At 46.1% G+C, this 25981-nt stretch overlaps 1 protein-coding gene across 1 annotated transcript; it reads left to right on the top strand.

Moving 5' to 3' along the window:
- Positions 1-6679: 6679 nt before the first annotated feature.
- Positions 6680-16648, top strand: LOC126521786 (cytochrome P450 3A29-like). The gene is made up of 4 exons (XM_050170487.3): positions 6680-6861; positions 12657-12846; positions 15247-15455; positions 15516-16648. The coding sequence occupies exons 1-4, from the start codon at positions 6685-6687 to the stop codon at positions 16509-16511; spliced, it is 1572 nt and encodes a 523-aa protein (XP_050026444.1). The 5' UTR covers positions 6680-6684; the 3' UTR covers positions 16512-16648.
- The last annotated feature ends 9333 nt before the right edge of the window (positions 16649-25981 follow it).

The raw sequence follows: 25981 nt of genomic DNA, 5'->3' as shown, positions 1-25981 counted from the left end.
AAGCCTGGTACATAATAACAGATTAAAAAACAGCTATACTAAGTTTTGCACGAGGCCGAGTCCATGTTCCTGCTTTTTGCATACTGGACTCACCCGTTGTACCTCCGCCCCGCCATGTGGAGCTGATATGGGTGCCTGCGCACTTCGGGAATCCCGGAAACGAGGCTGCCAACATTTTAGCCCGAGGTTCTATTTACCGGGCTCAGGTGGCCTCCGATCCGGGATTCCCGAAGGAGCGCACGCACTCTTTCAGCGATCTGACGCAGGCTTATAGAGCCGCACGTCAGATCTACCCCCCACCTCACCCATTTCTAGACAACAGACATGCGACACTTTGGAGGCGACTCCAAACCCACACACTCCCCTCCCCTGTTGCCCTATCCCATTACCATCCCTCTTTCCCCACCCCCGCTTGCGCCCTCTGTGCCGAACCGTTCGTATCCGCCATCCACATCCTCTCGCTATGCCCGGCGGACCCTCCCCCGCCGGGCCTGGAGCACCTGACATCGTGGGAGGACTGGGAGACCGTTCTCCGCTCTGAGGACCCGGCAACGCAGACCATCGCGACCAGCCGGGCTGCCAGTGTTATGGACCTACGGAACATAAACACTTGAGTGGAGTACGGTCGTGCGGGGGCCCAGGGGCCTGCGTGCCTCGAACACCTTTGTTTGAATAAAGTTTTTAACAACAACAACAACAACAACAACAACAACAATCAACAGACAGTGAATCGTTTGCCCAGGCAGGACACTTGTAAGCAATCATCCACGATTGCTTACGTCCCTACCACAGCTACCGACAATCTCAATACCTTGAACAGGCAGAGCTTAAAAGAGTATTTTGAGTGAATTGCTCCAGGCCAAGTCAGCGAGATCAGAATTAACGCACTGGGGAAGATCCTCTCGGTTGACGTGAACAACAAGTCAATTCTGGATACGCTAAAGTGTGCTCGAACTAAAGTGTGCCCGGTGAACTCGAAGGAGGCTCAGGAAAAGGTCCCGTATCTAATAATGCCAATGGTGTGGAAGGGCCCATCAAAATGATAGCTGCGATGCTATTGACCTAAAATGTCCACATTGCGCCGGTCCACATGAAGCGACATGAAAATAATGCCAGAAAATAAAGGACGAAATGTCAGTGCTTCGAAACATGGTGCGGAAGACAGCAAGACAAGATTAGTTCCCGAACAGATGGACCATCGGCCGCCTGCCGAACTCCTCGCTTGCCAAGTTTGCTTCTGCGATCAAGATGTGGGCCCGATATACTTTCTTCGGCAGCAGTACGTGCAACACATGCGCAGCGTAAACCGGCGCTTCCTCCGACCGGCTCTGACATTGAATGGCCCTCGCTCCCATCCAGACAAGCAGGCTTGAATGCGTCGGGTGATGTGTGTGCAAAGGTGGTTGAGAATGATAAGAAAGAAAATGAAAATGTACGAAGTATGCTGAAACACCTCATAACTACGATGCGTTGACTTCTCTGCGGACTACAGACGCCGGTCGCTAAGACCGCGCTACATGTTCTAGTTGCTTTGGAACCGCTCCTCACGGCTCTGCAATAAGGCATCATGGCGCTATCTTTTGAAAAACAGTTATTAATATCTGCAATAAGGCAGTGGAATGCCAGAGGCCTACGAGGCCGCCTCGCAGAATTTCGACAATGAATATTCAAATACCAGTTTCGCGTGGTTGTTATATGTGAACCAAACATGGCGTCTTTGCTACGCATATCTGGATATGTGCCACTGTGTTCGAGAAATGGCCACAATTTAAAGAAAGTGCTCACTTTTGTTCGTCGGAATTTAACGTGCCTTCTTAAAGACATTCCTCCACGAACTTCCTACGAGTACGTTTGCATGACACTGAAGTACAAGCAGCGCACATTCTCAGTAACTGGAGGATATATACCCCCAACATCGAGCATAGACTGTTCATATTTGCTGTCCATAGTGTAAACTTGTCTGGGTCCGCACATAGTGATCGGCGACTTTAATGCTCACCATCCCATGTGGGGCTCTACTTCGACGAACGCCCGCGGTAGAGACTTGGCTGATTTCATGCTTAGTCAAGGCTTGATGGTGATCAATGATGGCTCGCCAACATACCTTCGAGGCTCTTACTACAGCAGTTGTCTTGACATTGCGTTTGTTTCAAAGAACCTGCTGTCTGCTACACGATGGTGTACTGATCTCGACACCCACCGAAGTGACCGTCTACCAACATATATTCAGTTGAAATGGTTATATCCCCCAGCTCCGCACAGTGTGCGGTCTATCGATTGGCCAACATTTCGAGAATCTGTGAACACCGCATGTCAAGTCGTCCAATCACCATCCAATATTGAAGATGTCATCGCGACAACATTACGCGACACAACAAAACACCTCAGCGCCCCTTCACCTAGATCACCTACTGATGACCAGTACGAGCGACTTCATGCGATACGGCGTCGAGCAGAACGGAAATACAGAAGGACCAAATCACCGTTAGACGTCGCTGCATCACGCCGGGCTCAGCGTCATGTCCTGCGCTACTTTGACAAGCTCGACAAACAACGTTGGAGATCATTCTGTGGCTCTCTGGATCCGAGAAAACCTCTCTCTAGAATTTGGAAAATTGTGCGAAGCCTTCGATCTTCTTCCCCAACAGCTGCACCCGTTCAGCGCTGTGGCCATACGGCAAGGCCAGCGTGAAGTTGAAGTCGCCGATGACTTCTGCAAATTACTTGTAAGTTCCTCTAATGGTGGTGTACCAACGTAATCACTACTGACTTTTCTACCATCTAGTGATCACCGTCTGGATGCGCCTTTTACTATGCACGAGAGCGACGCTGCGATATCTACTTCCTAGCGGTCATCTTGTCCAGGACCAGGTGGAATTACATATTCCGCGATTTGTCATCTTGGAGTAGAAGCTCAAGAAATTCTCCTCACGCTCTACAACTCTACGTGGGACACAGCAACTGTGCCTGGCGACTGGAAGTGCAGTCGTCTTGTGGCTTTGCTAAAACCCGCGAAATGCCCACATGATCTCTCACATTATCGGCCAATAGCCTTGGCAAGCTGTGTCGGTAAAGTGATGGAGCGGATGGTACTGAGCAGACTGGAATGGCTATTCTAGAAAAGGGGTGGACTTCCTGATTTTATCAATGGATTCAGAAGAGGCCGATCATCCATTGACGGTGTGATTGACCTAGTATTTTCTATTCAACAGGAAAAGGGACGCGGTCGTCTGGTATGTGCAATATTTCTGGATGTTTAAGGCGCCTACGACAACGTCTTCCACCTTTCGATTCTTCGGGCGATTGAGAATAGCGGAGTTGGTGGCCGGATGTATGCATGGCTACACAGTTACGTCAGTTGCCGCACCATTTTAATGTCCACTTCGGATATCGAGACTGATATACATGACGTTCGCAGGGGTGTTCCGCAGGGTGGCGTCCTTAACCCAATATTGTTCAATGTCATACTGGTGGGCCTTGCAGACGGGTTACCTGAAACAACGCATATCAGCACGTACACGGATGATTTGGTCATCTGGGTCACACGTCGACAAGTGCGTGCAAGGCTTCAACGCGCGGCTACCATCACGGCGAAGTACTATAGCGCCGTAGAGGCCTGCAACTCTCAGCAACTAAGTGTGCAGTGTTGGCATTCCCGCGCAAATCAATGTCACAATATCCAGTCGTTGTCGACGGAACGGTGCTCCCTTTAGTCACCCACCACAGATTTCTTGGCATGATAATAGACCGTAATCTTTCTTGGACCAAACATGTTACTGCGATTAGGGCTGAACTGAACAACTTCATACACGTTCTTCGCGTAATATCTGGACTGAGATGAGGCCCCTCTAAGCGAAGTTTGCTCCAAGTGTACCAGACACTTTTTTTGTGGGCTACATACACTACAGCATGCCTGTGCTATCTAACCTGGGATCATCTTGTATACGCACGCTGGAGAGCCTTCAGGCACAAGCACTGCGGATTTGCCTTGGCTTGCCACGCTGCACGTCAACTCAGGGCACAATAGCGGAAGCACGGGCTTGTCCAATCGACACATACAGGTCTTGTGAACCTGTGCGAAGCTATCTTCGCCTTCTGACCAGACACACACCATCCTCTGCCACCACTTCCAAGAACCAACCTTGACTGTGGTTTTTCTAAAGCAATTGCATGTCACTCAAACATTATACTTGCAAGGTTCCAGGCCATCAACATCCCCGAGACACCTACATGGACATTGCCAAGAGCACTAGGGAGGCTTCAGATACCCGGAATTATGAAGAAATCCCACGTTTCCTCCACTGACTTGAAACAGCTCACCCTGTCCCATATATTTACATCATATAGTGGGACTGTACAAGTATATACTGATGGTTCGGTCACACCATCTGCCACAACGGCCGCATTTGTCATCCCACAACGTAGAATTACTCAGCGATTTCAATTAGGCCCCAAATCGACATCTAGGACTGCGGAACTTGCGGGAATACGAGAGGCTGTCCGTTTTATGAAAACGCAGACACCTCATAAATGGACGGTATTCTGCGATGCCAAATCAGCGCTACAGGCGCTAAAATGCTTTTTAAACAAAGGACCATACAACCTGCTCGTGCTGTAAATCACCGAACTTCATCACAGTGCCGAGTTAAGTGGCCACGTGATCACTTTTCAATGGATTCCTGGTCATTGTGGTGTGATTGGCAATGAACTTGCTGACAGTGAGGCAAGATCGGCCTTATCTTCCTCTGTTTCAGTGTGGATTGCCTACTCGCGACCCGACACCAACTCCGTAATCAGGGCACTCATGCAGGACCTTACAAAGGCATACGGAGCCCATGATGACAACATTCACAGACGCTTACATATGATTGACCCTGAAGGTAAATTCTGTTTGCCTCCGAAGGTTACGCGGAGCAAAACGTCATTGCTACGCAGGATTTGGCTGGGCGTTGCTTTCACCCGTCGCTACGCGCACCTGATCGGCCAATCGAACAGCCGTGATTGTGAACGCTGCCAGATACCTGAAACACTGGAACACATACTGTGCGATTGCCCAGCATATATGCTGGAGCGAAGGACGTTAGAAAGCTTCCTAGCCAGCGTTGGCAGGCAAGCACTGTCGGAGGAAGCTATCCGTGGCCCATGGCCTGACACTGCAACTTCAATGCGTGTAACTGAAGTGCTGACGTTTCTGCAGGACACCAAGCTCGACGAGCGGCTCTAGCAAGGCAACTGTCTCATCTACATAAGCAATCATCACTTCTCTTATCATCATCATCCATCCCAGTACTTTCACTCCCCTTCCCTCTTCCCCAGTGCAGAGTAGCAGACTAGAGCGCACTAGCTCAGGTCCACCTCTCTGTCTTTCCTGTCAATAAATTATCTGTCTCTCTCTTTAAGAATAAATACTTAGAGGAAACTGGTTACTGCCTGAACGAAATGCTGAAAGAGCGAAACTTCTTTGATGGCAGTAAAAGATAACCAAGGTACACACTGCCGAGATTATTTATGTTATTCTCTCTCTCGCTCTCTCCCCAAAAACAGCAATATATTTCAGCCCTTTAGTCTCATCTCAACGATATCCTTTTATATTCTCTGTCTATTGCTGCCCTTCTTATTTTTTTCTGGTTTTGTACTTGTGCGCACTGGGTTATGTACATATACATATACTTATACATATACGTCATGCGCACGCAGAAGCAATAAAATCGAGTTAGCGCTTACTTGTGAGTCCGCAGATATTTTCCTTTCTGTCCATGTCTATCGCGTTGGTTTTTCCTAATGTCCAATTAAGTCGCCAAAGCTTGTCTCCTCGTCAGTTCGAAATTAGCCTAACACATATATCAAGGCAGGCTTATTTATTGCACGCTAGCGTTGCCAGAATACTTGCAGGTTAAGTTCCCACCAGGGAGATTTCGCGGCGATTTGTCGCAGCCATTATTGGCTTTTATCCAGTCTCGAAGCGTCGACGACGTTCTTTCTTTTTTGAGAATCCTCTCATTCAGCGCATGACGGACAGCATATATTTCTATGGAAGTGCATTGGTACTACGCTAGCAGTCGAGACAGCCGAGAAGGTGGCATTCAGATCACGTGTTTGCGCCACCTATTCTGCGCTGTATACGAACGTTTCTCTCCGCTGGAGATCCATCTCAAGCGTCCAGCCAGACATCGTATTGGAGCCTCGGATTACCACGCCCCGAACTTGCTGACTGCGTCACAATATAACTCAGGACGCATTTGTCGCAGCGTTCACAGCTGGCGGAGGTGGAAGTGGCCCACAACTTTTCTGCAGGTGCGTATTTGCTGTCTTCATTTTGTTATTTTATAAATCATTGAGTGTCGTACAAAACGTTTCGTAGTTCAAAAGGAATTGTTACTCGTGCTGAAAAATTTTTTGGCAGTTTGAAAGAAGTATTGTTTCATGCTAACTATAGTAACACGCACAGTTGTTAGTCGCAAATGGAGCTCGCATACCTTTTCAAGTTTAGCACACTATTCTTGCTGCCAAGCTTCGCTCTTCACCTACAACACTATCTTCTGTGATGTCTTATACGGCTGTACACGAGTTATGTAGGTTATTTTTGTCACTCAACCCTTCGCATATGTTTGAGCACAGCGTGTATACGTAAGGCAATTCTCGTTTCCGCGATAGCTGACAAATGTTTCTTTTACAGCTTTTACCATGGACAAAACGGCGTTTCTCATCACAGCTCTTGTTGCTATCTCCGCGGCCACAGTCGTGCTCTGGCTGCTGAAGCGTCGTCGCAGGCACAAGTTGTTCAAAGATCTCGGAATCCCAGGGCCGAAACCGGACTTCTTGTGGGGAAACTTGAAGCAAATGGACCACAGACGCATTGAGGTGCGTGAAATATACTTAGCGTACGTCTGTATCCTAGAGCATAGCATAATGTCAACTGGATGTAAACATAAAGGTTAGACGAAGTGTTCCGATTCGCAAAGTTTAGTACTTTGCAGCATTGGATGGTGGGAGGGGTCACCTGAATCACTCCGGACAGAAAGGAACATTTCAGCCCGCGGTGTTACCAAGGTATTCGCTGTGACATGATCTCGACCGGGTGAGGTGGGTCTTCACCGCAGGAACCAGGAAACGAAGACGAAGCCGGGCATAGTGAGGATGAAAAAGAGTAGAGAAGATTGAATTCACTTCATTGGTACATGGATGTGAATCTCATTAGCGAATAGCGGTTCCATTTAACACGGGGGCCCGCACGGCCTTAAATAACCCCTGGCGGTCCTGTGGTAGTCGCCGTTTTCTTCTAGAGCTGGTGGAAGTATTAGTGCTTTCGCCGACCATCCTTTTGTGTCATCTTGTGCAGAGCGGGAGGGGGGGAGTCGCCTTCTTTCCCTTTGGTTTGTCTTGCTGTGTCTCCTTTTTTGTGCCAGCTTGTGTAGAGCAGGGCGGGGGCACCTTCTTGCCCTTTGGTTCCCTCTTCTATCCTTTTGTGTCAGCTCGGTTAAAAGCGTGACTTCGTCTTGACCTCCAGTTTCTTCTGTCTTTTTGTCAGCTCGGGTAAAAGCGTGTCGTCAATTCGGAGAAGGGAGCACTTATGTTGACGTGGGGAAGCCCGTTTGGATGCTTCTCACACCTGTCAGGTCGATCATAACAGCTGACCGAGCCGAATGCTGACCAAACACTGACCAGCCGAATGCTGCTTAACATCAGCACTCTGATGTGATGAGGGGCTCTGATCAACATCAACGCTCCGACGTGCTCGGAGACGTAATGTGACCGACTGCCTCAAAGCACGGCGCTTTGTCACGATCATTTTTGAGAGGAAATCAGCATTCAAAACTTTCCTCTCACATCTTCCTCCTTTCCCTCTGCAATTTAGGGCACTCAGTCGGGCGCCATTACCATTTGAACAATGCGCTGGGCTCTGACAGTTTTGAAATAACATCCTTCCAGAGTTGACCACAACACCGTTACTTGCTGGGACATACATTATATCTGTCTATGACAACGAAACCTCATTTCGCGTTTGATAGTCAGTACTACCAGCAAGAATATATTGACACTGTGCAGGAATTTGCCTACAAAGCATTGAAATGTTTTCATCTGAACCTCCAATCTGCTGTCAACAAGGTACTTGAATTTGACCGCTTGTTCTCTCGATTCAACTTAGACATCATTATTGCCGTGTTGACAGAAACCTCCTATTCTCAGAATTAAACCTCGTAAACTCGCTTTCATAAGGTAACTTTTATTTAAACAGGACCGCAGGATTTCGTAGTAGGGTATCGCTGTTATTAGGCAAAAAAAAAAAATCACAAGCGAGCTCATTGATAACATCTCTGTAATTACCAATGATTATGGAGTCCTTGCCATTAAAACACGGCATTTCATTATCAGCACCCTATACCGACCACCTGAAGGAAATTATGCTTTCTTCCTATTTTTTTCTAGAAATCTTGTTTAGCCATCTTATTACCAATCACTGTGACATTGTGCTGGGCGGGGTTTAAAGGTTGGTATGCTTCTCGACACCCACATCTCGTGCCCTGCAGTCTATTGTCGTGCCTCAAGGCCTTACCAATGCCTTAAGTGAACCTACTCAAATTACATTACATTCCGAAACTAAAATGGACATTCTAACCACTAGCTTGGGAACTGCGCTCTTTTGTGGCACCGTCTTGACGGCAGTTAGCGACCATCTGGCCTCTTTCATGTTCTTACAAATATCATGCCTGATTTCCGCAGAACTAGAGTTTACAAGTGGAAAAAGAATTCATTTTAGAGTCCATGGAAAATAAACATATTGTTTTGAGTTTGTTCATTAACTTCACAGAAGCCCTCGACTCTATTTCACTCAAAATGTTATTTTTAATACTAGGGGCTTATGGCTTTCAAGGGCCCACGTATCCTACCATTAGAGCGATCGTACTTAAGCCAATGTAAACAGCACGTCGAAATAAACAGCCTCCTTGGTCAACTAAATCTATTGTATCAGGGGTGCCTCAAGGCAGTATTCTTGGGCCATATCTTTTTTAACACATACATTCACGACATCGTACACACTACAATGGACACTAAATTCATCATTTACGTTAATGACACAGCATTACTTCTTTCCAGCCCCGACGAAGCCCATGTAGTAACTTTAGCCAACAAAGCTCTAATGGCGCTTCAGAAATGGTCCAAGAAAAAAATTTTGCAGTTTCGCCCGACAGGCGAAGCGTCGATTGCGACAGCAAATTATTAGACAGCTATGCGAAGTAAGGTTAGCTGTTTTATCAGCTGCGTAAACTGCTGCAAACATTCGTTTACTAACTAAATTAGCAAGCAGGTTACCACGTGTGCACAGGCGAACACGACCGCATCTCACTCAATGGCCGCAGACAACCGCTGTCAACGCTGGCGTGGTGAGGAGCGGCAGCAGCGGCGAGCGAATTACCCTTCGTGCTGCCTCTCACTTCAACACAAATTAGGTGCGCGAGAACCCAGCACACATGAAGCCATCAGCTGTCCCTGGTCGGCTAGCTTTCGAACCCAGCGCAGATTGCCTTCAAGATAGGACATGCGCGGCACAAATAGGACTCCTAGCACGCAAACATACCCTCCCCTCTTTGTGTGCTTGAGAAGACAGCGCGCACACTCCTCGCCTTCCTCCCTTGCGAGCGCGAGAAGGCACAGCCGCATCAATCCACCGTCCTTCTCGGCCCAGACTCACAAGTTTTCGCTCGTCTCTACAGCATATGGCACGCCGCCGCGGTGTTATAACACTTGGACTTTATACGAAACATCACGGCGACACCCACAGACGACGGCGGCGGAAATTTGCCTGGTTAGTTTCCATATCACTGCTATCGAATTAATGGTGTAACAACTAACGTCTCTAAAACCAAAGGCGTCATGTTTTCATGATAAATTCAATACACTTGACGTTGTTAACACTTTATGTTCCAGGCCGATTCCGGTACTGAATAAATTAAAATACTCAGGCGCTATATTTTCTGGTGCGTTGTTCTGGGATAATCTCTGTCAGAACATAGCTAGAAAACGATCATGTGCAGTAGCGGTTTTCTAGCAATTTCGGCACACGGTTCCACTGCCTGTAATGATGTCAATATATAATTATCCTACCTTATTTATTGTCTTTTGGTCTGGGGAGAAGCGACTCATACTAACAAGAAAGTAGTATATACGTTGCAATAAAGAGCTGTAAGCAGCGCTGGATTAATGCGCGAATTGTAAGCATATTTAACATGTACGAACTGAGGCTATTTCTCTAGTATCGAAGAACATTGCGAGGTGACCACCCAGCGCTATTACAACATGTGTCGCTAGCGAAAAGAACAATAATTCAGGCAACGCGGTACCCGGAACAATGGCACATGCAATACTTGCGAACAAACTACAGCAAGGAAAGATTATCCTACGCTCTTCCATCGCTACTCAACGAAATTCTGAGCAGGAACGCACCGACCAGAAGACACCACAGTTCAGAACTTCATCGACTCTTTTTTGCTATCATGAATAAAATACGGGCAGGTGTGCTTGTTTATCTTTCTTGGGTGATAGCTTTGCACCGGCTAACAAATGTTAAACGTTATCGCACAGAGGTGGACGCACCTGCATGTGTCGGAAGTTCCTCGAATGTTATCGATGCTTCTTTTCGTTGTCTGTTGTCACCCTACCTTGTGTAATCTGATTGTATGCGCGACGCGAATTGTATAGTACTATCTGGAAAACACGCGGGCACCAGCGATTACGCTGGAACCTTCGACAAGTCGAGTATAATAGCAGGCGGGCTTGACCCCGTAATCAGATTTTCGACGATCGCTGACTTTGCTCACCGCTATCGTTGTGCTTAGTGTGTCTCCTGTTTTCTGGGCACATGTTCGCCCAATAAAGAGTTAGTTTGGCGGTTCGCAGCTTTTCCTACTCTGTCACCGTCACTACAATCTGGCAATGGGCCTCTTTGATTATCAGTCCCTGACAGTCCCGGACTGCTTGGGACTGCTTTCCCGAATTCGACTTTCTCGAACAGCTTCGGAGGTTCCGCCCACCAGTCGCCACAACCACGTTCGTTTTTCATGGACCGGAAGTGAAGAAGTGTCCGCGGACTCTTGGAGCTGTCAGCAGATTTTTGTTAGGACAAACAAGCGCAAGCAGCTAGCAGAAAAACGGCTGTCTTAAGAAAACAAATCCTGAGTCATTGCATTCTGTGAAGTTGGATGACCAGCGAATCTGTTTAGCACACGTCGCAGATGTGACCCAAATTTTGACCAAAGTACCAACACATTTATTGATTAGTGGTCATCGTGACGAAAGGTACGCATGTGCATTTATTGTGTGCACATTTGCGTGGGCGACTATATGTTGCGTTACATCGGTGCTTTGTGTAGCCTCACGCGAGCTTTTCACGAACAGTTTAATTGTTGCAGCTTTAGTCTTCGTGTTCTTTAAGAGAGAAGCACAGCGATAAGGCGCACATATTTGCTTTTCTTGACGTGTTTCGCGAAATCTGTCGTGCTTATTGCTGTATGCGCGCAGTAAACAGGCAGATTTTGCTTTTCAGGTGAGTCAAACTGGTGTGTGAGAAAGCATATCATGTTTTATGTGGCTGGCGTGGCATAAATCGAAGCTTCGCCGATTACTGTTGACATATATGTTGATTCGTTTGGTTGCCAAATTCGAACGTTTGCTTTTTGACGTGCAGGATTAGTAGATGGTGTTCGTGCGCTCTCTCCTAGACATGCATTGGGCTTTTAGTAGACGGTCTCACAAGCTTTGAGAATATCAGCGGATGATTTCTGCGTGAACAGCGACGTGGCACTACCGCGACGTTGCTTATGTAAGTGTGAATGAGCTAGCTAGCTTGAATACAGCAGTTATTAGCTAGCTAACTAGGGAATGAGCTAGCTTGAATACAGCAGTTAAGGGGCAAGAAGAGCTAGAGGCCACGCTAATTTGGGAGACCACGCTAATGAATTCGCCGGGTGGGGTTTATCTACTAGTGAGCTAAGAGCAGAAGACGGCAGCAAGGAGAGTGACTTTCGGTGACGGTGCTTTCGAAAGAAACCCGCGACAGCTGGATCACGTGACTGTGAGGCGCACATTTGTCACGGCTAGTGAGACCGGAAGCCGCAGACAGTTTGTGAACAATCTGGGACTGCATAATCGAAGAGGCCCAATATATGCACGTTCTGATTTACTCCTTTGTTACTTAATTCCGTGATCACTCATTTCAGATACCCTTTGTGCATAGAAAATAGCGACTGTCTTTGATATTTTTGATTTAAGTGACGTGCTTGCTTTCTTCTGCTTTGAAGAGTGATGAGTCGAAGGCGAGACACGCTGACAAGTTGAGCCTTTTTTGCTTTTGATCGTCCACTTCCTCTGCTTATGTACATTGGTTTTTGAATCTTGACGACTATTTCTGTCTTGCTCCATGCTGTCTTTGAACGTTAGTTCTAGCATTGACGTCTTGCTGCATGCAGCTCGGCTGGCTCGCGCGATGTCACAAGGGTCTCTGAAGCGAAACGAAGCACATGACAGCTGTTTGGGGAACGATTCCTGTAGAAGTCAGTCCAAATGCAAATAACAATTACTGATAAACATTTCTTGAAGTGCTGCGCTGTCGTAAATGCGTCTGATAGGATAAATGACGTGCAAATGCTTCTCCGCTGCAGGCTCTCGTGCAGTGGAAAAAGGAACATGGAAATCTATTCGGCGTCTACGTCGGGAGCGAACCTTTCTTGGTCATCACAGACCCACAGATGTCGCACGAGTGCCTTGTCAAGCAAGCCGCTATATTTCAGGACAGACCGACATCTTTCGTGGATGCGGAGCCTTTCAAAAGCAGCCTCTTTCAACTTGGTGGTAAGCTTCACATTATCGGTGGAGTCATTAGGACGAAGTTTATTTTCAAGAAAAACTGAATAGACGTGCAGAAGCACCACCCAAGAAGCTTTTGCGCTTCATGATCCTTTAATGTTACTGAGTGTAGAAAACACGTTCTTTTTTTTTCTTTGTCTCTAACAGTGAAGAAGCAACAAAGCAATGTGAGATACCCGTGTTGTCGTCTTCTTGTAGTCTTGTTATTTGCTCTGTATTTTTTAAATCTCGATGTTTAACCAACTATTCCAAACTAGTACTTTATGTGAAATTGTCAGGCACACTTTGTAACTGTAGGGCTATATGATTGAAGCTATTGTACACGAACGTAAATTTTATGAGCAACCTTTATATTATGCCTTTCGCGCGCTATACTGTATGTTTTCTTTTTCTCACTCAACAGTGAAAATCCTGGAAATGTGCGAAGCATTCTTTGTACAGGGGAACTGCGCTAGAATCCGATGAACACGAAGAAAGGTACAAAGATGGCATACACAGGCTTTTTGTGTGCCTTCTTTGAAAAGTTCTTGCACGAAAAATGACATAACGATAATTGCAATAGATGTCGGCGCCGCACTGAATGGCGCATTGTTTTGCACACAAACTCCCACTAAACATGTCTCCTGAATATGGTTTGTGTCATAGTTATGTGCAAAAGGATGTGTTGTGAAGCAGTTAAATTTTGCTGCGTGTGTAGCATGAAACACGCTCGCATGTATGAAATATATGTCTTACTGGACGCAGTCAGTCCTCCACAACCATTCTTGACCTCTTCCCTGGAAGTTTTGTTCGTCTGCACTGATTTTTCAGGGTTGGTTCTGACTCAATTAAGTTTCATTTTTTTCTTTCTATATTATTGCCTTAAGAGGAAGCTTTAGCTCGGGTGCTCCTATCTAAATACATGTAAAAGGAGAATTCGTTTTTCTCGGCAACCACTGCACCAAATTTGACGGGGTTTGCTGCATTTAAAAGAAAAGCTTAAGATCTAGTGACTGTTGGTTTCGAATTTTCGATTTAGGTCGTGAAAGTTTTATAAAAATTTGGCAAAAATCGAAAATTTTCAGAAAACGAAACTATCAAGTTTACACCTCCGTAACTCAGCAAGAAAAAATGATATCGCAATTCTGTGAATTGTACCTGATAGCACATGTAAAGCGGACAAAATTGATATGTTACACATGAACCTCAAAAAATGGAGTAATGTGTAATTACAACTTTTGCAGAACCTTCGTAAACAATGTAACAAATTCACGTAAGATGTAAACTGACCTATCAAATTTGTCCGCTTTGAATGGTCTAATGGATGCCGTTTACAGAATCGCGATATCTGTTCTTGATGCATAGCTATTAGCTTGTAAACTTCGTGCTTCTATTTTTTTCAAACGTCTGAATTTTTGAAAATCCTTTTAACAAAATTCAAGCCCTAAATCGAAATTCCGCTTCCAACAGTCACTAGAATTTAACATTCTCTTTCAAATGCAACAGATCTCATTAAAATCGGCCCAGGGGTTATCTCAGAAAAACGTTTTTGCGTTTTTACATGTATTTGAATAGGCCGCGTCGGAGTTGGGCCCGAGCTAAAGCTTCCTCTTAAAGGGACACTAAAGCAAAACAATAAATCAGTTTAGACTAATGAAGCATTGTTTGAGAACCCTGCAGGCAGTCATTTCCAAAAAATAGTTTGTTTATTAGATGACAAAATGAAGGTCCAAGTATCAGTATTTGAATTTCGCGCCGAAACCCCAGCGCCGATACGTCAGCGTGACGTCAGGGATTCCAAAGTATGTTTTCGCATTTGGGTCGCGTTCGCTCAATAAAGGTTCCCGAAACTTGCCATGTTTAATATTTGGTTCCTTTAGAATACAATGTAGTCAATCTGTACCGCTATATATAATTAGTAGGTCCTAGAAGATGCCATCAAAATCCAACACGTCACAGCCCCCAGGTGCGGGAGCTCAAGTAGGCGTCGCCACCCGTATTTCGATCTTGCGCTTTTTCTGGCTTACCAAACGTCTTATCGTTCCAAGAGTGGTGTTTTTGGTGTTGTAGAATGGTAATTTACTGATGCAGAAGAAAACATTTTTCACTTTAGTGTCCCTTTAATGACAACCAGCCAATATTACCGCCTTAATGATAACCAGCCACAATATCACGGCTAAAAAGATAGCTTCCTTTGAAAGCCACAGTCCGATCGAAATCTGATAAATGTACCATTTAGTGGATTTTATTCCCAATCACTATTTTGCACAGGAAAAAGAGAATAGCGAAGCGGTTGAGCAAATATTATTACATGCATAGGAATTTCCAAAGAAGGCGCTTGCAAATAAAAGAACCTGAACCGCACTTCTTCTTGGTTTCCAGTGTATTTTGTATATATATTTCCAGGTAGCAAGTGGAAGAACGTGAGGACGGCGTTGAACTACGCTTTCAGTTCAAAAAGGATAAAGGATCTCTACGCAGTAGCAGACTTTAGTGCCACTAGATTTGTGGAGAAGATAGCTTCGATAAGCATGAGGAGCGGACACGTTGAAGTGTTCGATCGTGCATTGGACTTTGTTTTCGACTTCATCATGAACACGGTACTGGCACAAAAGGTAGGTACTCCTATCTGTGTTGTTCACGTCAACATTTCAATTCGCTTGCTTATTCGACAGGTGAAATCTCAGGAGGGCTGCAACGAGCCTATCCTGGAGTCTCTGAAGCAAGTCACTAAGGACCTGGGAAACTCAGCCATCGAAGTGGCATTTACGGTACCCGTCATACGGGCTGCCCTTACGCTGATATATCCATTCACAAAGCATGCTAAAGCGTTCAAAAACATTATGAGCAATGTGCAACACATAATCGAATTACGCCGTTCCGGAGAACTCCCGAAAGAACCCAGCGTGCTTCAGACGCTTCTGGGCACAGAAGCCCTCGATGTAGCTCAAAAGAAACGTAGCAGGCTCAACAAATACTTGAACGACCAGGACATATCGTCCAATGCGGCAATATTTCTGTTGGCTGGCACAGAGGCTACGGCTTCCGCGCTTTCTTTTCTGATGTATCTCTTGGCAAGACACCCAAGTGAGCAGGAAAAAGTATTCAAGGAGATGGAAGAGATTTTTCCTTCTGAAGAAGGAATCAAGCTTAACTTCTACGAGCTGCATCGGCTAAAAAGAATCGACATGGTGATCTACGAAGGACTTCGCCTCTACCCGCCTGTCCCACTGTATCTGATAAGGCGTTGCTGTCTGGACACGACTGCTTGTGGGCAGCGCATTCCAGCTGGTGTCAATGTGATGGTTACACCATGGCTCATCCATCATGACCCTGAAGTTTGGCCGGAGCCTGAGAAGTTCCTCCCAGACAGATTTGCCGAAGAAAATAATGAAAGTCGCCAGAATGGGACCTACATGCCTTTCGGAATGGGACCCAGAGTGTGTGTAGGTCAGGAGTTAGGGTTCCTGGCGGTGAAGTCAGCTCTCGTTAAGGTTGTTCGAGATTTTAGGATAACCTTGTGCGATGAGGCCGCCGGGCCGCCAACGTTATCGGTTCCTAGCGTAATACTCGTACCTGGAGGAGGAGTGAGGGTCAGGCTGGAGCCCAGGACACCAACAGCGTCGAGTGAGCGGTGCAAGAATGGCAATCGTATGTTCATGGCAGCTTAAGTCTGTGAGAGAGTCAATAAGTAATTCAGGAAGTAAATCAGCCTGTATATCACGCATTCGTGCACATTTACTTGTATCACACTCCCAAAAGCACAAATTTTGGTCAAAGAGAAAGGTATTTGCATGCGCACCATTAAGTCATGTTTTGTTGCCTTTCACTTATGCCTTTACATTTTTAATGCGAAGCATTCTTTTCGAACTTGAACCGCTTGGAGTCTATCTATCTATCTATCTATCTATCTATCTATCTATCTATCTATCTATCTATCTATCTATCTATCTATCTATCTATCTATCTATCTGTCTGTCTGTCTGTCTGTCTGTCTGTCTGTCTGTCTGTCTGTCTGTCTGTCTGTCTGTCTGTCTGTCTGTCTGTCCGTCCGTCCGTCCGTCCGTCCGTCCGTCCGTCCGTCCGTCCGTCCTTTTACGTCGTGATGCCGTCGTGGTCGTTTCTACAAATATATTAGAATAGGCATGGAGGGCTTGACATGCATACACACATGAATGACCTTTCATGACATCATTGCCATGACGTATTTGTCATGCTTTTTATATCGTAACATAAATAGTATGCATGTCATGCGTGCATGACCTGACATTGATGGCATGAATGAAATATCTGTCATCACATTACTGACAACACATGCATGCACATTTCATGTCATTGCATCAATGACATCACATACTTGTCATGACATTATCTCATGACATAAATGGTCTGAACAACATGATGCCGTCGTGGTCGTTCGTTTAACTTGAAATGTATCAGGATATAAATTACAGATGCATGACCTAACATAGGTTACATGGCATGAATGCCATGACATGAATTATAAGATATGCATGTGCATGTCATGTAATGACATTAGTTGCATCAGTTGCGTGTCATGGCATGTATATTATGACTTAAATGATATGAATCTCAGGATGTCGTCGTGGTTCTCCCTTTAACTTGGTGTATATCTGGATATGAATGACGTGGCACACGTGCATGACTTGACATGAATGAATTGGCCTAAATGTCCCTAGATGAATGGCATCCCTGTTAAGCCACGAATACCATGAATGGCATGACATGTCATGTACGTCATTAGATGACATCAATGTCAAGACCTGAATGAACATGTCATGCCATGTCATTCTTCTCATGTCATGCACGCCTGTCTTGTCACACATATGCTGATACATATCCATGTAAAGAAGCGACCATGATGCCATCCACTCGGTTTATTTATATTGTCTACAGAAAAATAAAAAGCATTGGAGGGCATACGGCAGGCATTACCAAATCCTCAATAGGAGCTTACCACTGTCGTTGAAAAGAAAAGTGTGCAGTCGTTGTATTCGGGGGACTAGCAAAGAACCTCACGACCAAGTTAAGGATCGCGTAAAGAACGATAGAACGGGAAATGTTACGCCTAACGTTAAGAGACAGGAAAAGAGCGGTGTGTATCAGAGATCAAAAGGCGATAGCCGATATTGCATACTTGGCATTATGAGAAAAAGCATAGAGTTAGGCAGGCCATATAATGCGTATTGGCAGATAACAGGCGGCACATTAGAGCTACCGAATGGTTGTCAAGGGAATGGAAGCGCAGTTCAGGACGGCATAGAATTAGGTGGGGTGATGAAATTAGGACATTTGCAGGCGCAGCTTGGAATCAACTAGCGCGAAACAGGGATAATTGCAGATCGCTGGGAGAGTGCTTCGTTTTGCAGTTGACACAAATATAGGCTGACGATGATGATGGTGTTGATTTTAAATCTGCGTGCTATGACATGCTGCATGACATGAATAGAATGTGATGACATGGATGTCATGACGTGATTGGCATGAATACCATGTATGCATACATGGCATGTCTGTAGGTCAATCCATTCCATAATTCCCATGCATGCGTGTACGCATCCACGGTATCATAATATTACCTTGACGAGAGCTTATATAGACCCAGTGGACGAAGTTATTTTTTAAGTTGGGCCGGTGGCTACATGTTGATGCTCGTGATGCAATGATGGTCACTGCATCGTCATTAAAGCTTCGGGATCGGACTTTCGCCTCTAACTCTCGCGTGCTACCTGCGCGTAAGAAAATCCAGGCATCTCGGCATCAGAATACCGGTTGGCGGTTGCATCCGTTCAAGCAGCGATCTGAAAGCAAGTTTCCCCCACAAGCGTTGAATTCCGAATGCATGACAGCAACGCGCCTCCTCCTCATTCCTCCCAAAACTCGTACCAGACTTTCACGGCCCTTCTCGTCCTACCAGGCGGCTTAATGAACCATCGAGGCCTGCTCTTTCCTGGTACACATAATGCCCGAGCAGGACAACGCTGCATCGAATTGCACAATGGCACCGTCAGCTCGGCTCGGTCAAGGCGAACTGTAACACACGCCACTCGTCCGAATGGCTATAGAAGGGCACTGGCTTGAAATTGTACGCAGTCAAGTCATTTCGTTTCTCAGTCAAGTCATCCATTTGTGTCCTCCTAGTGATACTACGTGCTGCTCTCCGTGAGCATTCATTTTCTGCGTTTCTGGCCCATCTCGCAGCTCCGTAACACACGTTGCTGCTGTTGTCACACACACACACACACACGCACACGCACACATTCGCGTTATTTCTGGTTCACTGAACTCGCGTCACACGCACAATTACACGACCTAAACAGACACATTCGTGAACGTGGTAACGCTTTGCGGAACCCCAAACAATGCTGCACAGCAAGCTGTCTACAAAATACTTCGCACAATGTCGGTTACTGCAGTGCGCGGGAAATGCAAAATCATTTTTTTGCCACGTGTTTGTATACATCTGAGATTTCGTTAAAAGAAACCTCGCTCGAATGTCAGCACTGTGTCTGTCTTTGTTTCTGTCGCATTGAGTTCATTCTTCGCGCTGCTTCCCTTAAGATGAAAATAGCAGGCTGGCAACAGCCAACACCGCCGATCACACCAACATATGTAGAAAACGTCTTCTGTGGTTTGTCAGCAGGAGGGTCGCCATGACGCCTATAATTGCCCTCCCGTTGCGTGCCTATCTGTGTAACACGCGCCTCCGGAGGTGGGTGACAGAAACATGGTGCAGCTCACACCTCCTTCCCCCCCCCCCTTCCCCAGTCCACCCATACTGGAGACGCGATCAACCTCGGCGTCGAGAAACGCACACGCAAGCGCAAAGCCATGCTATTCGCTTGTTATTGTGCACTCAATGCCAAACGGCCTCCACGTATGGGCTATCGAAACATCTCGGCGTTTTACGAACCAAATTCTTTAGCCGTCTTCTTTACTAATTGATTAGGCCGCTGATTAGGTCTGCGATTAGGCCGCTAACCACATGAATATGTAATAAAGGAAAACGAATGTGTTCACCTTGACATACACTCTTACTTGGACAACGTAAGAAGAGTCATATCAGCTTCCCCCCTCCAAGCTGTCTTTGAAAGTCGTCTTTGAAACCATCCCAGGGCCAACTGTCATTGAGCAGCCTTGGAGGTCGTGTCTCGTATCCCGTACACGCACATGCGGGAAGTTACTAAAGTAATGTATTTAGATACCTAGGCGGCAATACCTCGGCTACTCTAACGATTGTTAGCACCGAGCGGCTATTTCTGTCACGATGTCGAACCGGAAAGAAAATGCATATATATATATATATATATATATATATATATATATATATATATATATATATATATATATATATATTTAAAGGTTGGCAACACTCAGCACAGTAAACTTTAACCTATCCTACGGCGGAATGCTGCAAAGTGCTATCGACGTGTCCGTATGGCACATTTGCAGGTTCAGTCAGGAGGTGGAAGGAATGCGCTTTCTGGCACATGAGAGAGAAAAATCGCAGTTTTTTACATGAAGACACTTTAAAGTTGTACAGCTGCAGGCAACAATACACAGAAAGACGGTCATCTCAGGCAATGTCGTCGCAAGAGTGTGCGGCACGCCGTGCGGTGCCTCGACGCGTTCTACTCACATACATGAACACCGCGATACAGTGAGATCACATCTGGTGCACGATGACACTGAAAGTTGTATAAAAATGGAACAGGAGGTCCTAGTTGCACGTAGTGGAGTACTTAGCGTTCATTGAAAGAGCAAATAGCAATACTACAGTGCCACGCATCATTTTGAAGGAATCCAAACATGGCGACTTTGGTCAAATAATGTATTTATTTGTCTAAATATAATACAGCAAACTTATCAGGTGCCTAAGACGAGACATGTTTGCTCAACGGCTGCTCACTATTGTGCTTAACGTACCTCCTCCGTTTGTTTGTGGAAGAACTCGATCGGCGGCCCGGCAACTACTGTCCTGCTAAAGAAGAATTATTCAGACGGATATTTTTTTTCGAACCCCTCGATCTTATGTACTACAAAGTTGTTATGCCTCGCCAACTGGTCCCGACCTTCAAACGTCGAAGCTCCGGGGAAAGCCAACCCCAAGAACGCGATCGTAATGCCATAGGTGTTTTTCTTCTTTAGGCATGATTGTTTGGTGGTGCAGCAGACTGCGTCGGTGGCAGGATGAGAAATTGGCCAACAGAACATTTTTGGCGTGTGCTAGGGCAAACTAACGCAGATGGCCAACTGCCTTGTTAGGTCGTTCAGCTCACCTTAAATCTACTCATCCTAACCGACAATTTATGCTTTTTTTTAGCACGAATGTGTTATGTGCCTGATTTTACTCACAATCCAATGTGTCATGACCCCTTATCTTTTATTGACTGCATGGGCGATCTGTGTGAACCAAGGGACACTAACCCAAATGCCGTAAAAGTGTGAAGGAAGGAAGTAAAGAGAAAAGCAGAAGGCAGGGAGGTTAACCGGAATAACGTCCGGTAGGTTACCCTACACCGGGAGAATGGGAAAGGAGAAAACAAAGATGGCAGGGACAGAGAGGAGGGAAGGAATGAAGGAAATTAGCGGTGAGTTCACTGAGGCGTGTGGTATAATTGTAATTGCGCTAATAGTCACAGACGTTCACACAAGCCCGTCGTCCTCAAGAAGCACAAAAGTGCCTTCACCGCTTTATGGGCCGACGAGCGGTGGGGGCGGTGTTCCAGCAGTACCTGCATGGATAGCGGCCAATTGTCTAGTTTTTGGAGAGCGTTAGCAAGTTCTTGTCTTTCTTGGAGCATATTGTGGTCAGTGGCACAGCAGGTGGTCGATATTTTATTCGGTGCCGCGACCTCGCATGCTGCGCTGTCAGTCACTCTAATTATTGTAGAATATGCCTGTATAGTATGGCAAATGGAGGTCGGAGTTGCAGTGAAGGGTTTAATCGATGCCGTCGTGCAAGTCATAAGTTTGGCAAGGTCTACTCGGTCAGTGAGAGACTGCGTGCCAGGTGTCGAAGCTGCCTTGCGGCGTCTGTCCTCGAAAGCGGAATTGGAACGCTCTGCTCATCTTGATGTGATGTGCGAGCAGCATTTTCAGCGGAATCAATGCCACTGATTCCACAATGGGGCCAGGTACCCATTGAAAGACAACCTCGTGACCTTTTTGTTGGACGTGATGATGGAGTTTCACAATTTCGTATGTCAGCTGTTCATGACATCCACGTCGGAGAACCCGTGAAACTGTTCACCATTAACGTTCGTGTACTGGCCGTTGGTTTAAAAGCATCTGGCGCTATCGACCACCAACAGCAATATTCGAGTAAGGGAAAAAGTCAATGACAACCTATAGCTGAAGAAGTTACTGCATCTTACTGTTGTAACGAGACCTGACGATGCGAGTCACAATGAACTATGCACCTTTAGATACGGCAGGAAAGCCGCTTGTATATGCTCTTGAGAGTTACGCATGTAAATATGCTCATTCATCATATACGTTGTCTGCTTAGCTCCCCTTTTCCGGCCATGAGTGCTAAGTTGTAAGGGAAGGATCGAGCCCCCTCGCCAGCCTTCACAGCCTACCACTCGTCGGAGCTTCTCTAGTCTTGTCATTCATCCGGGACATTTGCGCCATTCCCAATGTGGATCCGGCAAAGGTCCTGATATACCTAGGTCCTTCCTTTCTAGGCTTAATATGCTTCGCTGCCTTTCTTTCCAATATTGGTATGCGTTGCAACAATACATTGCGTCTACTGGTCGCGTTTCACTCTGGATTATTTTAGTGCATAAGCATTCTTTGGCGAGTACCCCAGCCCCGTTAAGCGAAAAGTGTAATGCCTTTTATCTGCACAAGAATGCTTAATTAGAGGAGTTAAGACATTTATTCTTTATGATAGTGTAAATGTAGATGATTGGTATATTTACAAGCGATAAGGAACAATTTAGACCAAAAAGTAAGAATAAGAAAGCCGGCAGGCCCCACGCCCTGTGGGAACCGATGTTATGCCAAGCAGTTTTCGGCAAGTCTACCAAGTTAACGAAACAACCATGAAAGCACCAAGACGTAGGCGGCTCTTTCACGACCTACATGACACTGATGTATCGACATTCATGTCATGACGCATAATTTATGTTCGTCATGCACTCTTTTCATGCAATGCCAATTTTGGTACGTACGAAGTTAGCGAAACGACCATGAGAGCACCAAGACGTATGCGGCTGTTTCATGACATACATTTCATGGTATTCACGTCATGACCGATCAGTTATGTTTCTCATACACGCTTGTCATACTATGCCAGTTTTGGCACATACCAAGTTAACGAAACGAACACGAGAGCACCAAGACGTAGGCGGCTAGATAGAGTGTAATAGTGATACTGTGGGGGGGGGGGGGGGGATATAGATTGATAAAGTGGCATTTGTTCGCCAAGAAATGCTTCGCATTTAAATGAGAATACCTATGGGGGTATATACGGTTCCACAGACGATGCATGGGGAAGCTTATAGTTAACATGAAGGTGGGCCAACTTGAAATTTGAGGGTGGGCCAAAATTTGGAGGAGAGCCGACTTGAACTTGCAAGTGGGCCAACATAAACCGGGGGGCGAACCAACCTTAAATTCGGGAGTAGGCACACTTGATATTTTGAGGTGGAGGAACATAAAATTTGGACGTGAGCCAACTTAAATATAGGGGTGGGTCAAGTTAACATTCTGTGATGGGGGTGGGCCAAGTTGAAATTGGGAGTGGGACAACTTGAAACTTGGGGGTACGACAACTTGAAATTTGGGCGTGGGCTAACTTGAAACTTGGGGGTGGGCCAACGTGAAATTCGGGGCTGGGCCAATCAAAATTTGGAGATGGGCGAACTTGAATTTGAGGGTGGGACAACTTAAAATTTTGGCTTGGGCCAACTTGTAATTTGGGGTGGGCCATCTTAACTTTGGGGGTGAGCCAACTTGAAATTTGCAAAAGGCCCAACTTAAGTTTGGAAGTAGACCAACTTAAATTAGGGAGTGGACGAACTTGAAATTTGGGACCGTGCCAACCTAAATTTGGGGGCGGGGCATCTGGAAATTTGGGGGTGGGCGAACTGAAATTTGGAAGCATGCTTACGCTTACTTACACAACTCCAGTAGAATTTCTGCATTCTTTTTGCTGTTGTAATTTATCAGTTTAGGTACTGCCGAAACGCTCCACCGCAATACACCATTTGTGCAAAATGTTTTACTGCAGTACAGTTGCGTGTTACGGCAAAGCTTTCCTAAAATTATTTGCCATTATGGAACGTTTATAAGACCTCTGCCGTGGATTCTACTACGTTTGCTTTGTGCTACACCACCTATATTTGAAGTTGTGCAAAAAAGTCCTATTTCAGCTTGTCGCATGCTATGTAGGGCTGGTTTTCTTCTTTCACTCAGACGTATAGCAGTCAAGCCCACTGCACAAAGAAAATCGGCATACTAAGGAAACATCGCGTTATATTAGGGCAAATAGAATATGCCCTGCCATGTCTCGATGCTTTCGACAGCTAGAAACCTAACCAAAATCAGCTAATTAGTTACTGCTGATTATAAATGGCCTACGGAAAGTGCTATTCTCGCTTCGTCACGTTACAACTCTCATGCAACGCAAAAAATAAGGACTACTGATTTAGCAAACGTTAGCAGATATACGTTAATTACATGAGTTACCTTCACCACCTCATCCCCCTCCACCCATACACACAAACATGCGAGCAAGGGTTATTGAGGGTGCCACTTTGAGCCTTCCGCCACCTGGTTCCGTGAATAAAAACACACAACTGCTGAAATTTCGCGACCTAATCACTCATCTCGGAGGCCGTGTACGTTGACCGCTGGGAGGGTACATGCACACTGAAATACTTGACTTAAAGCTTCAAACTTGCGTCGCTTCGATGGGGATTCTGCTCGTCGGAATTTGTAGTTCGTTCATGGAATTCGCACCGCCCGTGTTGTCGTGTATTATAGCGCAGCTCTTCGCCCGTTCCTGGTTTGAGCGTCGGCGTCTGTGTCACCACACGAACGTGCTCGCGCCTTCGTCGTCGTCTTCCACAGCTGGCTCCGCCTGCCGCTGATTATTCCAGCGTTCCCACACTGCCCTTCGCGCTCGTGCCACTGCTCACGCCTTTGTCGTCGTCTTCTTCCACAGCTGCCTCCGATGCAACTCATACCTCCATACTGCCCATCCCTCTGCGAAGATGCTGACGGAACTGACCCACTAGCAGTCGGTGCGGTGATTTCGGTCTGAAATACATCGTTTGCGCCCTTCGTTGTGTTCTTCTTCCACGGCTGACTACGATGCCGCTCATCGTGCCAGCATTCCCACACTAACCGTGCCCTTGCGTACGCGCGGGCGACACTGATCCACTTCCTGTCGGTGCGTTGATTTCGGTCTCGAGCTCATTGCCTCAATATACCGAGAAATGAAAGCACGTATAAAGCTGCGCCCAAATTTCGCATTAGGAAGTATTTTAATTGTCGGACACATTCTTTCTTTCTTTCTTTCTTTCTTTCTTTGGTATGTGGTTTGTGTGCGTTGTTTTAGCGGCAGTTATGTCTCACAATGGAGCGCATGAGTTTTGTCGCTGTTTCTTCGTGGATAATGTTGCAGATGCGCGCGTAAGCATTCCTCAAACCGTGCTTAAACCATTCCTCCAAATGTGGCTAACACGCCAAGCACTAATTAGGGGAATTATTCTGGGGAGTGGCGGCATGTTCTTTTGTCGCTCGTCGTTTTATGCGTGCTATCTCGGCACAAAGAAATTTCAGGTGGGAGGGGAGGGGGAAGAGACACGGGTTCAGTGTGCCCACTCCTTGCTCTTCCATTCCTTGTTCTGCAGCTTCAGCTGGATGTCGTTTTCGTAAATCTCAGTTTTGTCACCGGTCACGACCATTCGCAAGAATTAATCACTGTCGTCTGAAGTTTTCCAATCAACGCAACATTCTGTTCATCGAAACTTTTGTTGAGGAGTCCGCACATTTTTCACATCATTGCGCAAACCCTTTTTCTTTTTTCTAAATTCTCATTCGAAATCCGCCAAACCAAGTGCTTCTGATATGTTTTACTGGTCATTTGGCTACCACTGAGCACCAC

Source organism: Dermacentor andersoni, chromosome 6 (assembly GCF_023375885.2).
Source record: "Dermacentor andersoni chromosome 6, qqDerAnde1_hic_scaffold, whole genome shotgun sequence".
NCBI classification, from domain to species: Eukaryota; Metazoa; Arthropoda; class Arachnida; order Ixodida; family Ixodidae; genus Dermacentor; species Dermacentor andersoni.
Note: the sequence above shows the minus strand (reverse complement) of the source record. Positions and strands in the feature narration are given on the sequence as shown.